This window comes from Phocoena phocoena, chromosome 4, assembly GCF_963924675.1.
Source record: "Phocoena phocoena chromosome 4, mPhoPho1.1, whole genome shotgun sequence".
NCBI lineage: Eukaryota > Metazoa > Chordata > Mammalia > Artiodactyla > Phocoenidae > Phocoena > Phocoena phocoena.
The window spans coordinates 97,364,912-97,381,729 of record NC_089222.1 but is presented as its reverse complement, the minus strand read 5'-3'; the positions used below and the strand labels follow the sequence as shown (position 1 = coordinate 97,381,729).

At 36.3% G+C, this 16,818-nt stretch overlaps 1 protein-coding gene across 4 annotated transcripts in view; it reads right to left on the bottom strand.

Moving 5' to 3' along the window:
- The window catches only part of SENP7 (SUMO specific peptidase 7), a 159,648-nt gene that overhangs the window by 92,624 nt on the left and 50,206 nt on the right, over window positions 1-16,818 (bottom strand). For all 4 annotated transcript variants that reach the window (XM_065876082.1, XM_065876084.1, XM_065876085.1 and 1 more), the window contains one exon: window positions 7,909-8,006. In XM_065876082.1, coding sequence (XP_065732154.1) covers window positions 7,909-8,006 — 98 coding nt within the window. The remainder of the gene's footprint in view (window positions 1-7,908; window positions 8,007-16,818) is intronic.

Sequence of the window (16,818 nt, the reverse complement as noted above, 5' to 3'; positions counted from 1 at the left end):
AACCCATCTCCTAGGGATTTAACTAAAAGGAATAAAAACATGTCCACACAGGCACTTGTACATGGATATTCACAGTAGCTTTATTAATAATAGTATTAATTTTTCACAGAACTAAGACAAAAAAAGTTTAAATTTGTATGGAAACATAGAAGACTGCAAATAGCCAAACCAATCTTGAGAAACAGAAACAGAGCTGGAGGAATCAGGCTCCCTGACTTCAGATTATATTACAAACCTAGAGTAATCAAAACAGTATGATACTGGCACAAAAACAGAAATACAGATCAATGGAACAGGATAGAAAGCCCAGAGATAAACCCATGCACATATTGTCACCTTATCTTTGATAAAGGAGGCACAAATATACAATGGAGAAAAGACAGCCTCTTAAATAAGTGGTGCTGGGAAAACTGGATGGCTACATGTAAAAGAATGAAATTAGAAAACTCCCTAACACCATACACAAAAATAAACTCAAAATGGATTAAAGACCTAAATGTAAGGCCAGAAACTATCAAACTCTTAGAGGAAAACATAGGCAGAACACTCTATGACATAAATCACAGCAAGATCCTTTTTGACCCACCTCCTAGAGAAATGGAATTAAAACAAAAATATACAAATGGGACCTAATGAAACTTAAAAGCTTTTGCACAGCAAAGGAAACCATAAACAAGACGAAAAGACAACCCTCAGAATGGGAGAAAATATTTGCAAACGAAGCAACTGACAAAAGATTAATCTCCAAAACATACAAGCAGATCATGAAGCTCAATATCAAAAAACTCAACCCAATCCAAAACTGGGCAGAAGACCTAAATAGACATTTCTCCAAAGAAGATATACAGATTGCCAACAAACACATGAAAGGATGCTCAACATAACTAATTATTAAAGAAATGCAAATCAAACCTACAATGAGGTATCACCTCACAGCAGTCAGAATGGCCATCATCAAAAAATCTACAAACAATAAATGCTGAAGAGGGTGTGGAGAAAAAGAAACCCTCCTACACTGTTGGAGGGAATGTAAATTGACACATCCACTATGGAGAAGAGTATAGAGGTTCCTTAAAAAACTAAAAATAGAACTACCATACAACCCAGCAATCCCACTACTGGGCATATACCCTGAGAAAACCATAATTCAAAGAGTCATGTACCACAGTGTTCATTGCAGCTCTATTTACAATAGCCACAACATGGAAGCAACCTAAGTGTCCATCGACAGATGAATGGATAAAGAAGATGTGGCATATATATACAATGGAATATTATTCAGCCATAAAAGGAAACGAAATTGAGCTATTTGTAGTGAGATGGATAGACCTAGAGACTGTCATACAGAGTGAAGTTAAGTCAGAAAGAGAAAAACAAATACCATATGCTAATACATATATATGGAATCTAAAAAAAAAAAAATGGTTCTGATGAACGAAGGAGCAGGACAGGAATAAACATGCAGATGGAGAGAAGGTACTTGAGGACACGCGGAGGGGGAAGGGTAAGCTGGGACGAAGCGACAGAGTAGCTATGACATATATACACTACCAAATGTAAAATAGATGGTTAGTGGGAAGCAGCCACATAGCACAGGGAAAACAGCTCGGTGCTTTGTGACCACCTAGAGGGGTGGGATAGGGAGGGTAAGAAGGAGACGCAAAAGTGAGAGGATATGGGGATATATGTATACATATAGCTGATTCACTTTGTTATACAGCAGAAACTAACACACCATTGTAAAGCAATTATACTCCAATAAAGATGTTTAAAAAAAAAAACAGAGTCAGAGACATAAAAAACCAATTTATGGTTACCAAACAGGAGGGAGAGGTGGCGAGGGACAAATTAAGAGTATGTGATTAACCAGTATAAACTACTATACATAAAACAGATAAGCAAGAAGGAATTTACTGTATAGCACAGGAAATTATATTCAGTGTCTTGTAATAACCTATAATGGAATATAATCTGAAAAAATATACAACTGAATCATTTTGCTGTACACCTGAAACACAGTATTGTAAATCAACTATACTTGAATTTTAAAAATTACTGGACACAGATCACCATAACAAATATAATAACAATGAAAAAGTTTGATATATTGGGAGAATTACCAAACCGTGACACAGAGACACAAAGTGAGCAAATGTTTCTGGAAAAATGCTACCGACAGACTTGCTAAATGCAGGGTTGCCTGCAACATTCAATTTGTAAAAAATGCATTATCTCCAAAGTGTGATAACATGAAGCACAATAAAACAAGGTATGCCTGTACCTTATGACTGGTATCCTTATAAAAATGGCAGAAACACACACACACAGAAGGAAGACAACCGGAAGACATACAGGGAAAACATGTAAATATGGAGGACTGAATGCATGAAGAAGAGAGGAGAGAGACATGGAACAGATTATTCCTTAATGCCTTCAAAGGAAGCACAGCCTAGAGGACACCTTGATTCACATGAAATGTGAATGGATTAAATAATCTAGTCAAAGGTCGAGATGGTGAGAGTAGATTAAAAAAAAAAAAAACACAAGACCTTCTGTGTTCTGAATGTTTGTTTCACCTCACAATTCATATTTTAAAATCCTAACCCCCAAAGTGATGGCAGTAGGAGGTGGGGCCTTTGGGAGGTGACTGGGTCATGAGGGTAGAGCCCTCATGAACAGGATTAGTGCTCATAAAAATGGTTCAAGAGAGTATCCCTTCCACCCTTTGAGGATACAGTAAAAAGATGGCCATCTAAGAACCAGGAAGCCCTCACCAGATACTGAATCTGGGAGTGCTATGATCCTGGGCTTCCCAGGAATTATAACACTTTTGAAAAATAAATGTTTTTTGTTTATAAGCCACCTAGTCTTATGATATTTTGTTATAACAGTCTAAACAGAATAAGATAAGATCCAACAATATGCTCTCAACCAGAGACACACTTTGGACTCAAAGAAATAAACAGGTTCAAAGTAAAAGGATGGAAACAGGTGTACCATGCAAACAGCAACCTTAAGACAGGTGGAATGGGCTCTATCAGTATTAGACAAAATAGACTTTAAAGCAAAAAAAGAAAAAGTCTGTAGAAACAATGAGGGACATTTCATTGACAAAAGGGTTAATTCATCAGTAAGATATACTGACTATAAATACACATATACTTAATAACAGGACCACAAGGCTCATTAAGCAAAAACTAACAGAAAGGAGAAATTAACAATTCAACAGTAATAGTTCAACACTTAAAACCCCAGTCGTGATAGAACAACTAGACAAAAATCAGCAAGGATACAGAAGGCTTGAATAACACCATCAACCAACGCATCCACAGACCACTCTAACAAAAAGGAACAGAATGCACATTCTTCTCAAACACATGGAACATTCTCCAAGAAAGACCACACGCCAGGCCACAAATAAACCTCAATAAATTTACAAGAAGTGAAATCATACAGAACGTTCTCAGACCACAGTGGAATTCAATTAAAAATTAACAACAACAAAATTAAGTCATGAGGATATAATGTACAACATGGGGACTATGGTTAATAATACTGTATTGTATATTTGAAAGTTGTTAAGAAAGTAAATCTTAAAAGTTGTCATCACACACAAAAAAATCTGTAACTATGTGAGTGATGGATGTTACTTATACTTACTGTGGTGATCATTTCATAGTATATACAAGTATAGAATTATTATGTTGTATATCTGAAACTAATATAATGTTATATGTCAATTATATCTCAATAAAAGAAAATCTTTGAAATTTAAAAATACATAGGAATTAAACAATTCACACTTTCAAAAGAAGTGAATCAATCATACCAGAAATTAGAAAATACTTTTGAGCTTAATGAATAGAAAATCACAACATACCAAAACTTATGAGGTGCAGCTAACGCAGTGCTTAGAATAAAATTTAAAACTAAACACCTATACTAGAAAAGAAGACATCTCAAATCAATAACCTAACCATGTACCTTAAGAAATTAGAAAAAGAAGCACAAACTATGTCCAAAACAAAGAGAAGAAATAAAAAATAAGATTACAGTGAAACTAAATGAAATAGAATATAGAAAACCTACAGAGAATATTGATGAAACCAAAAGTTGGTTCCCTGAAGAGATCAACAAAATTTACAAGTATCTAGGTAGACTGAACAAAAAAAGAAAAGAAAGAAAACACTCAAATTACTAAAATGAGGAATGAAAGACGGGTCATCACTAACAGTATTACAGAAATTTTAAACAGTATAATAGAATACTATGAACAAATGTATGGCAACAAATTAGATAAATAAAATATACAAATTCCTAGAAAAACAGAAGCTACCAAAATAGACTCATAAAAAAAAAAATAGAAAATCTCAACAGACTTATAACAAGGAAAAATCTGAATTTCTAACTGGAAAACTTCACAGATACACACACACACACACACACACACACACACACACACACCACCAATGAATGACCAGATGGATTCACTGGTGAATTTTATCAAACATTTAAACAAGAATTAATACCAATCCTTCAAAACCTCTTCTGGAAAACAAAGGAAGAGACAACACTTTTCACCTCATTCTACAAGGCTATTATTAGCCTCATTCCAAAGCCAGACAAAGACAACATAAGAAAATAGCAAGTTATTTTCCCTTCTGAATACAAACATAGATATCCTCAATAAAATCCTAGCAAACTGAAACCAGTAACATATAAATGGGATCATAAATCAGAATCAAGTGAGATTTATCCCAGGAATGCAAAGTTGGTTTAAACTCTAAAAATCAATTTATGTAATACATTATACTAATAAAGGATACAAATTACATGATATAAATGCAGGAAAAGCATTTGACAAAATCCAACACACATGCATCATAAAAAGCCTCCCACAAATTAAGAACAGAAGGGAACTTCCTCAACATGAAAAAGGGCATGTCTTAGTCTGTTCAGGCTATAACAAAATATCACAGACTCAGCAGCTTATAAACAACAAACATTTATTTCTCACGGTTCTGGAGGCTGGGAAGTCCAAGATCAGGGTGCTGGCCAACATGGTCAGGCTCTGGTGAAGGCCCTCTTCTGGGTTGCAGACTGCAGACTCCTCACAGTGTCCTCACGTGGTAGAAGGCACCAGGAAGCTCTGTGAGGTCTCTTTTATAAAAAGAGCACTAATCCCGTTCATGAGAGCTCCACCCTCATGACTTAAGCACCCCACTCAATGGCCCCACCTCCAAACACCATCACATTGGGCATTAGGATTTCAACATACGAATTTTGGGGAGATATTGTACAAACATTCAAACCATAGCAGGGCATCTATAAAAAACCTATAACATTATACTTAATGGTGAAATACTGAATGCTTTCCCTCTGATAGTGGGAACAAAACAAAGATTTACACTCTCACCACTTCCATTATACATTGTACATTCTAGCCAGGACAATTAGGCAAGGGGAAAAAATTAAAGGCCTCCAGCTGAAAAGGAAGCAGTAAAGCCATCTTTGTTTGCAGATGACATGATCTTGTATATACAAAATTCCAAGCAATCTACTAAAAATTTCTAGAACAGGACAAACAGGGTCACAGTATATAAATCAGGGTCAACATATATAAATAAATGGGATTTCTACACACTAGTAATGAACCATCTAAAACTAAAATTAAGAAAACACTTCCATTCACAACAGCATCAAAAAGAAAATACTTGGGAATAAATTTAACAATAAATGTCCAAGACACACTGAAAGTTACAAAACACTGTTGAAAGAAATTGAATAAGGCCTAAATAAATGGAAAGATATATTCATGAATCAGAAGATTTAATTTGTTAAGACAGCAATACTCCCCAAATTGGTCTACAGATTCAACACATCCTCCATCAAAATCCTTGTTGGCTGTTTTGCTCAAAATGACCAACTGATTCTAAAACTCAGTTGAAAATGCAAGGAACCCAGAACAACCAAAACAATCTTGAAAAGGGACTTCCCTGGCAGCCCAGTGGTTAAGACTCCATGCTTCCACTGCAGGCGGCATGAGTTTGATCCCTGGTCGGGGAACTAACATCCTGCATGCCACACAGTGCGGCCAGAAAATTTTTTTTAAAAAATCTTGAAAAATATTATGAAGTTGGAAGACTCACATTTCCCAATTTCAAAACTTACCACCAAGTTGCAATAATACAGTGTACAGCACACAGCGGTACTGACATAAAAACAGACATATACATCAATGGACTAGAGTTCCAAATCCAGAAATAAACACTTACGTTAATGTCAACTGATTTTCAACAAAGGTACCAAGAAAAATTCGTACCTCTTCAACAAATGTTGCTGGGACAACTACATATTCACGAACAAAAATATAAATTTGGATGCCTATCTCATGCCATACCCAAAATTAATTCAAAATGGATAAAATACCTAAATCTAAGAGCTAGAACTATAAAACCTTTAGACGAAAACACAAGAGTAAATCATCATGCCCTCAGATTAGGCAATAGTTCCTTAGATATGACAACAAAAGCACAACAACAAAAGAAAAATAGATAAATGGGATTTGATCGAAGAGAAAAAAACTTTCGTGCTTCAAAGGACACCATCAAGAAAGTGAAAAGCTGAGTGAGAGAAAATATTTCCAAATCACATACCTAATAAGGACCTGTATCCAGAATATATAAAGAACTCTTACAACTCAACAATAAAAAGATAAACACCACAATTTTTAAACAATTTTTAAAAGGATCTAAACAGACATTTCTCCAAAGAAGATATACAAATGACAAACAGGCATATAAAAAGACACTCAATGTCATTAGGAAATATGTACCAAAACCACAATGAGATTATCATTTCACACCCACTAGGACAACTATGGAAAGAAGGAAGGAAGGGAAAGAGGGACGGAAAATAAGTATTGATAAGGATATGGAGTCACCGATATGCTTATTTCCTAAGGACAATTCACTTGAAAGGTGAGAATTCAGACTAAACAGCTTACAGAGTGCTCTGACATAAAATCAAGAATTCCAATTAGGACTTCCCTGGTGGCACAGTGGTTAAGAATCCGCCTGTCAAATGCAGGGGACACGGGTTCGAGCCCTGGTCTGGGAATATCCCACATGCCGCAGAGCAACTAAGCCCGTGTGCCACAACTACTGCCTGTGCTCTAGAGCCCACGAGCCACAACTACTGAGCCCATGTGCTGCAACTACTGAAGCCTGCGTGCCTAGAGCCTGTGCTCTGCAACGAGAAGCCCACACACCACAACGAAGAGTAGTCCCTGCTCACTGCAACTAGAGAAAGACCGTGCACAGCAGCAAAGACCCAATGCAGCCAAAAATAAAATAAAAAATAAATAAATAAACTTATTTAAAAAAAACTCCAATTAGTCTTCTCATTTGTGCAAACTCCCAATAATTGTAATTTTTAACTTTGTTACTGTCACTTTTTATTCATTCACTATTCTTAAAAAGATAATATCCTTTTGCAAAATAACTTTTTAAGCATTTACTGATGTCCAATACTAAAATTTAGCTCCGATTTCCTGCTGGTAATAATTGTAATTTGAATCCCATATTTAATTCCAGCATATCCATTATTCATTAATACTATGACTTTAAGACCAGAGTTTCTAAATGGAGGACAAAAGGTGAATCCAGCATCTTAACGAGTCCATATGTAACTCTTGCTTTATTAGCTAAAGCTTTCAAGATGTTACAAACACACAAAAACAAGGAGTTAAGATGAATTAGAATCATAGAAAGAGCTTAGAAGGAACAGTAGAGGTCAATGAACTCAATCACTGTATTTTAAAAGTTGTGGAAATTTAAATGAATCATTCATGGTCACACTATACATAGTATAAGCCCATCCTATATCACACACATACATGTATCTTACCTTTCTGCTGATGTCTTAGAAGTGACAGGACGCCCACGTACACCTTTTTTACTTTTATGGTCTACAGAGAGGACCTTATTTCTTAGGCTCCTTTTCCACTAAGAAAAAAAAATGGAATTTGGAATTTCAATAATAAATATAGCAATATGACAATTAAGAGGCACTTAAATTTTCTTTTTATTTAGAAATTCAAGATAAACAGCCAAAGTCATAACAGTTCACAGAGGGGGAAAACTGCAATCTACAAAACACCTGGCATCTTTTGCTAATGAGGATATAAAAGTCCAATAAATTACAGAAGAAAGACATTTATGGACTTCCCTGGCGGTCAAGTGGTTAAGACTCTACATTCCACTGCAAGTAGTGCAGGTTCAATCCCTGGCTGGGGAACTAAGATCCCACATGCCACGCAGCCGAAACATAAATAAATAGATAAAAAAATAAATAAAGGGTCTGGACTTAATTCGTTAAAAAAAGAAAAAGAGGGCTTCCCTGGTGGCGCAGTGGTTGAGAGTCTGCCTGCCAATGCAGGGGACACGGGTTCGTGCCCTGGTCCAGGAAGATCCCACATGCTGCAGAGCGGCTGGGCCCATGAGCCATGGCCGCTGAGCCTGCGCGTCCGGAGCCTGTGCTCCGCAACGGGAAAGGCCACAACAGTGAGAGGCCCGCATACCGCAAAAAAAAAAAAAAAAGAAAAGAAATGAAAAAGAAAAAAGACATTTAAAAATGTAAAGGTAATTTTAGTCAGGAAATAGACATTTTAAGACTCAAAAGCTTACATCACTATGAAAAATGGTGAATGTGTTTAAAGGAAATAAAAATAATTACATGCCAAGTTAAACAAAGTCTGTGATTCTGAAGTAACTGCATTTATAAACAATTGGAAGGGATTACAACTGATTCCCTATGAACTGCTGCATGGAAAAAGTTTAGGGAAGAGTCAGATATCTTACTAACAGTGTTTAGATTTAACCCAACTACAAACAAAGTTAAAGTTGATTTAGTTAATATAGAAACAGGACTTCCCTGGTGGCGCAATGGTTAAGAATCCACCTGCCAATGCAGGGAACACAGGTTCAATCCCTGGTCTGGGAAGATCCCACATGCCACGGAGCAACTAAGCCCATGAGCCACAACTACTGAGCCTGCACTCTAGAGCCTGCGAGCCACAACTACTGAGCCTGCGCACACAACTACTGAAGCCCACACGTCCTAGAGCCTGCACACCCCAACTACTGAGCCCTCATGCTGCAACTACTAAAGTCCATGTAACTAGAACCTGTGCGCCACAACAAAAGAAGCCACCGCAATGAGAAGCCCACACATCACAACAAAGAGTAGCCCCCGCTCATCACAGCTAGAAAAAGCCTGCACGCAGCAGAGACCCAATGCAGCCAAAATTTAAAATTTTTTAAATATATATATATATAAACAGCGTGGGGACTTCCCTGGTGGCACAGTGGTTAAGAATCCGCCTGCCAATGCAGGGGACACGGGTTCGAGCTCTGGTCCAGGAAGATCCCACATGCCGCAGAGCAACTAAGCCCATGCACCACAACTACGGAGCCTGTGCTGTAGAGCCTGTGAGCCACAAATACTGAAGCCCACGTGCCTAGAGCCTGTGCTCCGCAACAAGAGAAGCCACCGCAATGAGAAGCTCACACACCTCAATGAAGAGCAGCCCCAGCTCACCGCAACTAGAAAGCCCGCATGCAACAACGAAGACCCAATGCAACCATAAATAAATAAATAAATAAATACATTTATTTTTAAAAAGAGAAACAGTGTGAATCTGGGCAAATAAATTACTTCTCTATGCGTTAGTTTCCTTATGTAATAATGGTTACTATCTCACAAGGATATATGATGATTACATAAGTTTAAAATACTGTCTTCCTTCCTAAATAGACATTTCTCCAAAGAAGACATACAAATGGCCAAAAAGCACCACAACAAAGAGCAGCCCTGCTCGCCGCAACTAGAGAAAGCCCACGTGCAGCAATGAAGTCCCAACGCAGCCAAAAATAAATAAATTTTTTTTTAAGAAGTCTACAAATAACAAATGCTGGAGAGGGTGTGGAGAAAAGGGAACCCTCTTAACACTATTGGTGGGAATGTAAATTGGTGTGGCCACTATGGACAACACTATGAAGGTTCCTTAAAAAACTAAAAATAGAGTTGGCATATGATTAGCAATCCCTCTCCTGGGCATATATCCAGAGAAAACTGTAATTCAAAAAAATACATGCACTCCAATGTTCACAGCAACACTATTTACAATGGCCAAGACATGGAAGCAACCTAAATGTCTATTGACAGATGAATGGATAAAGAAGATGTGTGTGTGTGTGTCTGTGTGTGTGTATACAGTGGAATATTACTCAGCCATGAAAAAGAATAATGCCATTTGCAGCAACATGGATAGACCCAGAGATTATATTAAGTGAAGTAAGTCAGAAAGAGTAAGACAAATACCATATGATATCATTTATATGTGGAATCTAAAATACGACACAAATGAACTTATTTATGAAACAGAAACAGACTCAGAGATATAGAAACAAACTTATGGTTACCAAAGAGGAAAGGGGGTAGAGGAGGGATAAATTAGGAGTTTGGGATTAGCAGAAACAAACTAATACATATAAAATAAACAACAGGGTCCTACTGTATAGCACAGACAACTATATTCAATATCCTGTAATAAACCATAATGGAAAAGAATATGTATACATATGTATAACTGAATCACTTTTCTGTACACCTGAAACTAACACAACAATGTAAATCAACTATAGCTAAAATATACTGTCTTCCTCAAAGAGATATTTGTACACTTATGTTCATAGCAGCATTTTTCACAATAGCTACAAGGTGGAAACAACTCAAGTGTCCCATCAATAATAACACCAATAATAATGAAATGTGTCATATACATACAATGAAATATTACTCAGCCTTAAAAAGTAAGGAAATTCTGACACATGCTACAACACGCTAATACATGGAAACTAACCAGAGAATGAAGGAAAATAAAGCAGAAAAATACATTACAAATGAAAGAACAAGATAAAACCTCAGAAAAAAACACCTTACTGACTGGAAATAAGTGATCTACCTGATAAATAGTTCAAAAAATTAGTCATGAACTTTGACAACTATGAGATAATAAAAAATATTTATATTGGTCTCTGGCCCCAGTTCCTACACAGAGCTCCTAAAACCCTTGTAATTCCCTTGGTGATAGGAGCATCTTTTGCTATAATATCTGGTTTTTAACCCCAATCCCTGACACAGGGCTCCAAAACCCTCACAATTTCCTGGGTGATAGATTTGCCTTTTGTATTAATGAAGCGACTCTGGGTGAGATCCTGGATGGCTCCTGGATAGGGGCTAGTCACCAGAAAGACCAAGCCAATATTACAAGCTTGGAATTCTCATCTTTGCCCCACCATTCTCTAGAGAGGGGAGAGGGACTGGAAACAGAATTAATTATCGGTCTTGCCTATGTGAGCAAATCTCCATTACAATCTCAAAAATATATGAGGTTCAAAGAGCTTTGAGGTTGCTAAACACATCCATATACCCGGAAGGTGACACACCCCAACTCCACAGGGACAGAAGCTCCTGCACTCAGGATCCTACCAGACCTTGCCCTATGTATCTATTCATTTGGCTATTCATCTGTATCCTTTATCATGTCCTTAAATAAACTGGTAAATGTAAATAAGTGTTTCTCTGAGTTCTGTGAACTGCTCTAGCATAAATTAATCAAACCTGAGGAGAGAGTCATGGGAATTTCAGATTTATAGCCAGCTGGTCAGAAGCACAGGTGACAACCTGGAATTGTGATTGGCATCTAAAGTGGGGTGGGAGCAGTCTTGGGACTGAGCCCACAACCTGTGAGATCTGAAACCATCTCCAGGTAGATAGTGTCGGAATTGAGATAAATTGTAGGACACCGAGCTCATGTCCCAGAGGATTGCTTGGTGGGGGAAAACCCACAAACATCTGGTGTGAGAAGTGTTGTGAAAATGATAGTAGTATGAGAGTAAAGGAGAAACATGGGAGGAAGATGCGTTTTTCCCAACGCAATGACATTAGGTTAAGTGAAATAAGCCAGTAACAAAAAGACAAATACTCCATGATTCAAGTTATAGGAAGTATCTAGAGTTCACAGAGATAGAAAACAGTAGAATTTTGGTTGCCAGGGTATGGGAGAGGGGGAAATGGAGAGTTATTGTTTAATGGGTAAAGTGTTGTGGTTTTGCAAGATGTAAAGAATTCTGGAGATAGACGATGGTGATGGTTGCACAACAATGCGAATATACTAAATGCCAGTGAACTGTACCATTAAAAATGGTTAAGATGATAAATTTTATGCTATGTGTGTTTTACCATAATTGGAAATAATTTTAAAAAGTAAAAAAAAAAATTTAAGTAATGAAAAACAAAACACTGTCTTAACCATGATAGCCCTCAATAAACACTGTCATTTTTATTCTCCAGGCATTATTATCTCATTATCACCACAGCCCTACATGGTATAAAACTCATCACTTTATAAGTGGGAAGTGAAGCTCAGAGAATAAACTTCACCAGTTAACCCAAGTCTGCCTGACATAAAAGCCTATGCTCCTTCCAATGCTGTAATTCTAAATTACACAAATTCTCAGAAATCCTATCAAGATATCAATCTAAACACATTGTCACTCCCATTTCACTACAAAATGTAAATGTATCAATATAACTAGATTAAAAATACATTTTTCCTCCATTTTCAGTATCACTGTCTTAGTTCTGCCTCTTACTTCTGACCTGGACTCTTGCAATGTTCTCCTAATGGGATTCCCTGCAAATGGTCTCTTCTCCCCCCCAGTCCAGCAGCCACTCCGTCAAGAAAGTTAAATCTCAAAAATGCAAATCTGATGTCATTCTCTTGTTTAAATTCCTAAGTATTCCCCACTACCTAAGGAGAAAAAAAAAAAACAAAACTGAGTTCTCTTTCTCACTTCTGCTTCCCATGAATCTTCTATTCCGACAACACTAAACTATATGTAGTTCCCTGAAAGTGCATGCCATTCAGATCCTTTGACATCTTTCTGTACATGTTTCCTCTTACTAGAATGTGCTTTGCCCTCCCCAATTCTCCTTGTCCATTAAGTCCCAGATCAACACCACCTATGAAGCCTTCCTCACTCTCTAGAAAAGTAAATCAGTATCTCTGCTCTAACACTATTTTACATACCTCTATTACTGATAACAGTTCTCACAATGAATTATATTATTTGTTTACATCAAACTGCAACCAGGACTGGGAATAATTTAGCTCACAAGCTAGACTCTCAGAACTACTGGTTAACTAGTTTTCCACAACTGTTTCACTAATCTCACAGTAAATGCAGCTTTCACATTTTTTGTTTCCAATTTTTTTTCTACCCTACTAGTAACGTTGTAATTAGGTTTTACCTATATTTGCAAAATGATGAGTACTAGTCTTTGAGTCTCATATTCTGTACAGAAAAGAAACATAATTCCCACCAAAGAGGAGGGAAAAGAATGAGAACTTTTAAACTATTACAAAAAATGAAACAAACACAATGAGACAAAATGAAGATATCTTTAATAGGAGAGGAGAGGAGTTGATTAAAATTTTATTAACTCTAAATAACAGTAAGATGTTTCAATGCCCATCTCCAATCCTACCACAGCCAAGGGTAATCTGGAGTGTATCTATAGACATTATCAAAGGAAAACAAAAATTCACTTAGACTTTGATAAATTGTTTCTTATATTTAATATCACACTAGAATGTTTTTTCTTTCCAAAGTTGGATTAGAATTGCAGCCTGGATAATAATTTGTATTTTTCAGAGATACAATTTTTCACTTAGTCTATGAACCTATATACATGCTATCTCTGAAAAAAAATCAGATAACAAAGAATTGTCCCACAATCTGACTATGAATGAGAATTTATTCATATACATATTTTGAAAGCTATCTGATCACAAATAGGAAGGCTGAAATAGTATGAATAGTTGTAATTTAAATATGAAAAAACTTATAGAAGAATAAAAGACTTTGCTTAGAGACAAGACCAAATCATTTAGTTACCTGATTTTGAAGCTCTCATTCTAGCAGGGACATCAAAATAAAATACTATGATAATTAAAACCAAATGTTCGATAGGAACTTGACTAAAATTTTTCTTGGACAAATCAACTCTACACCCATTCTAAGTGGTGCAGTGTTCACAGTCTCAACTGAGTACTTCCTTACATACTAAAAATGAACCAAATCTGCAACCTGAAGAAAACATCAGCTTTGCTTACAACTACTTATCCATGTCACAGCCTACTGTAATAAAGATGGATGATGACTTTCCAACCAATTGAGATTATTGGTCAGGACTTAACTTTTATATCAGAATTTCAATTCTATTGACTCTTCATCTAATTTCCAAATTAGCAACATGTAATGTCAACAGTGAAAACACTTATCAGAAAACATAAGCTGAAATTATTTGGTAACCAACATCTACTGAACAGCTGGATAAATTGGTGAGGTGCGGGGAGAGAGGCTATCTGGGGAATCCTGTATTCTCTTCAACAAGTTTTCCCTGATGGTAACACCTTGCATAACTGCACAGCAATATCATCACCAGGAAAGTGACATTGAAACAATCCATGACCTTATTAAGATTTCACATGTTTTACATGCACATACTTGTGTGTGTGTGTTTGTATGCATGCATTTAGTCCTAGGCAATTTTATCACATGTGCTCATCTCTGTGACTACAACCAAACTCAAGATATAGAACAGTTGTGTCGTAAAGATCCTTTCTTCTACCCTTTTATAAACACATCTGCCACCCTCCCCTTCCACTAACCCCCTACCCTACAGTATCAAATCATTTAGTTACCTAATTTTGAAGCTCTCATTCTAGCAGGGATTTCCTAGAGTTTTCATAGACATTCAAATGAACATTTAAGAAGAAAATAAAGTGAATTCTACACAACCTATTCCATTAACTAGAAATAAACAATTCCCAATTCAATCTATAAAGCAAACATTATACTGATACCAAATCAATATAATGACAGTACAAGAAAACTAGAGACCAATATCCCTGATAAGTACAGACAAAAATACTCAACAAAAATCAGCAGATCAAAACCAGCAATATATAAAAAGAATAATACAGCATGACTAATTAGGGCTTATCCTAGGACAGAACGGTGGTTTAATATTTGAAAATCAAATCAATCTACGATTTAAAAAAGAAAAAAGGCCCTACTCTACATTGTATACAATAAACTCACTTTAAATATAAAGACACAAACAGATTAAAAGTAAAGGGATGAAGAAAGATACACCATTCTAAGAGATCAAAAGACAGAGTAGCTATATTAATTTCAGACTGAGATTTCAGAGGAAAAAACAGTATCAAATTTGGGGATACAGGGATAAAGAGGAATATTACATAATGATAGAGGGGTCAATTTGCCAAAAAAACATAATAATCCTTAATGTATATATGCCCAACACCAAAATACATAAGGCAAAAACTGATAGAAATATTGATACAAGGACAAATAGACATATCTACAATTATAGTTGAAGACTTCAACATCCCTCTATCAGAAACAGATCCAGCAGGCAGAAAATCAGTAAGGAAATAATTGAACTGAAAAACACCATCAGTCAACTAAATCTAATTAACATTTATAGAATACTTCATCTAAAACAGAAGAATACACATTCTTCTCAAGCGCACATGCTTCGAGGGAAATTTATAGCATTGAATGCATGTATTAAAAACGGAGACAATTCTAAAATCAATAATGCAAACTTCCAGCTTTGGAAATTAAAAAAAGAAGGGCAAATTTGTTCCAAAGTAAGCAGAAGAAAATAAATAAATAAATAAAAGAGCAGAAATCAATGAAATTGAAAAAAAATTAATGAAATTGAAAACAAGAAATCAACAGAGAAAATCAACGAAATCAAAGGTTGGTTCTTTGAAAAAAAATCAATAAAATTGATAAACCTCTACCCAGGTTAACTAAGGAAAAAAACAGAAAAGACAGATTACTAATATCAAAAATGAAAGAGGGGCGATCAGTACTGGTCCAATGGACATTATATAGAAATAATACAGAAATGCTATGAACAACTCAATGCCCACAAATGTGAAAACTTAGATGAAAATGGACAAATACCTTGAAAGATACAATTGATCAAAACTTATGTAATCTGAATAGGCCCATATCTATTAAAGATATTGAATCAATTGAATCAATATTTAATATCTTCCAAAACAGAAAGGACTAGGCCCATTTTGGTTCATCAGTGAATTCTACCAAACATTTAAGGAATCAATTATACAAATTCTCTATAATTTCTTTCACAAAATAGAAGTAGAGGAACACTTCCAAACTCATTCTATGAGGCCAGCCTTTCTATTTTTCCTTTTGTTTATTTATTTATTTATTTATTTGGCTGCATCAGGTCTTAGTTGCAGCATGCAGGATCTTTGTTGTTGGCATGTGGAATCCTTGGTTGCAGCGCACAGGTTCTTTGTTACGGCACGCAGGCTTCTCTCTAGTTATGGCACTCGGGCTCCAGAGTGTGCAGGCTCAGTAGTTGTGGTGCGTGGGCTCTCTAGTTGTGGCACACTGGCTCTACAGCGCACGGGCTCAGTAGCTGCAGCGCACGGGCTTACTTGCCCCACGGCATGCGGGATCTAGTTCCCTGCCCAGGGATCAAAACCACGTCCCCTGCACTGGAAGGTAGATTCTTAACTACCAGACCACCAGGGAAGTCTCAAGGCCAGCCTTAATACCAAAACCAGAAAAATACATTACAAAAAAAGAAAACTACACAATATCTCTTATGAACATAGGTGCA